Source organism: Plasmodium gallinaceum (genome assembly GCF_900005855.1).
Source record: "Plasmodium gallinaceum strain 8A genome assembly, contig: PGAL8A_v1_10, whole genome shotgun sequence".
Lineage (NCBI taxonomy): Eukaryota > Apicomplexa > Aconoidasida > Haemosporida > Plasmodiidae > Plasmodium > Plasmodium gallinaceum.
Genome location: NW_021628239.1, coordinates 755,495 through 757,348, shown reverse-complemented (window position 1 = coordinate 757,348; position 1,854 = coordinate 755,495). Strand labels below are relative to the sequence as shown.

The 1,854-nt window shown below is 14.9% G+C and overlaps 1 protein-coding gene across 1 annotated transcript; it reads right to left on the bottom strand.

The window, feature by feature from the left end:
* Positions 1-651: 651 nt before the first annotated feature.
* Positions 652-1,752, bottom strand: PGAL8A_00019500 (3'-5' exonuclease, putative; the record flags this gene model as incomplete). The annotated part of the gene is made up of 1 exon (XM_028671601.1): positions 652-1,752. The coding sequence occupies one exon, from the start codon at positions 1,750-1,752 to the stop codon at positions 652-654; it is 1,101 nt and encodes a 366-aa protein (XP_028528237.1).
* Between the last annotated feature and the right edge of the window lie 102 nt (positions 1,753-1,854).

The window sequence follows — 1,854 nt, the reverse complement described above, 5'->3', positions numbered from 1 at the left end:
TATTTTTTTTTTTTTTTTTTTTTTTTTTTTTTTCCCAATACTTTTATATGTGCACACAAAAAAAAATAAATAAAAAAATATAAAAATTATACAAAATTTAAGTTATTCAAAAAAAATTATTAAAAAAGTATTTTGAGAATTTTCAAATAAAGAAATATTTAGAGTCTTATTAAAATAATTGAGGTTTTAAAATAAAAAAAAAAAAATACATAAAAAATGTTAGTCTTTTTATATTAATTTTTTGTTTCCCTTTTTTTTTTTTAAATTACTTGTATATTTCTAATAGTTATATATAAAAAAATATACTATATGAATTACTAATATGTAGTAACATTAAAATAATCAAATAAAATACTAATGAATAATATATTTTATTATCCTCTAACTTTTTGTTTTAGTTTAAACATATATTTATTGACACTATGTCAATTAGATAATGAAAATTTTTTACTTTTTTAAAAAAAATAGAAAAAAATAAATAAAAAGAAAATGAAAAGAAAATATAAAATAAAATGTCATAAAGAGTAAAAATCTTAGAAAAATTAAAAAAACTATCTAAACTAAAAATATAATATTTTAAAATAACATAATTAAGGATAATTTTATACCATTAATAATTTAAAGGTTTTTTTGTGATTATTGTTGATAGTTTTATTTGTTTTTAATAATTTTTAAATCATTCAATTTATCATTTGAAGATTGAGAAAAACCTAAATTAATATAATTATTACCAGAAAAACCTAAAATAATGCATTTAACAATATCGCCAATTTCATATTTGTGATTTAAATAATTAGTAATTACTCCTTTTTTACTTAAATTTAATTTAACGTAAATTTTTAAGTTACTACATGAAACAATCATACCTTCAATTATCATGCCTTTTTGTAATTTTTTTTCATTTTTTATATGAGAATTTAAAAATTGATAATTAATATATTTTTGACTATTATCTATTACGTAGTTGATTAAATCTATTTTATGTAAATCTAGGTTATATACTTTTTTTTTTTCTTCATTTAAATCTAATAAAATATTTTTTTTTTCATCAATATTATTTAATTTATCTATTAAAATTAACATAAGGGGTTTTAAATATAAAACATCTTGAATGGCATATTGAATTAATTCTTTTGAAATTGGTCTTTTTAAGTAAACTTTGGGATCTAAGGAGATAATTTTATGAAAATATATTTTATGATTATTATTTAAAAGTAAGCATTTGAATAATAAATCATCATAACTTATCTGATATAAATCTTTTTTCTTTTTTTTTAAAAATAAATTATATGCTACTTGGGTATCAAAAACATTATTTAAATTAATATTATATTGATTATATAATATAGAACAATCTTCTCTACAATCATGAGTAATTTTTATTATTTTTTCATTTTCTAGTATTTCTTTTAAATACATTATAAATAAATAAGTATTATCACACTTATATAAATCAAAAATATAAATGTTCTCTGTACATATTTGAATAATACTAATTATACCATGTTTTCCTATTTTATAACCTTCTACATCTAAACCAATAAAATTATATTTTTCATTTAAATTCTTTTTTATTTCATTTATATATTCTTTGCAATTTTTTGAATCATTTATATAAATTATATTTTTTTTTAAATTTTCAAAATAATGGATTATTTTATCATGTATTGATAAGTTTAAATAACCATATGAAATATTAGTTATTTTTCTTTTAAATATTTTATTTATATGATTGTTAAAAAATCTATACATCTTTTTTTATGAATCATTTTATTAACTCTATGGATAATTATACATTTATATAGATACACTTTTTTTTTTTTTTTTTTTTCTCCTTTATTTTATAATTAAAAT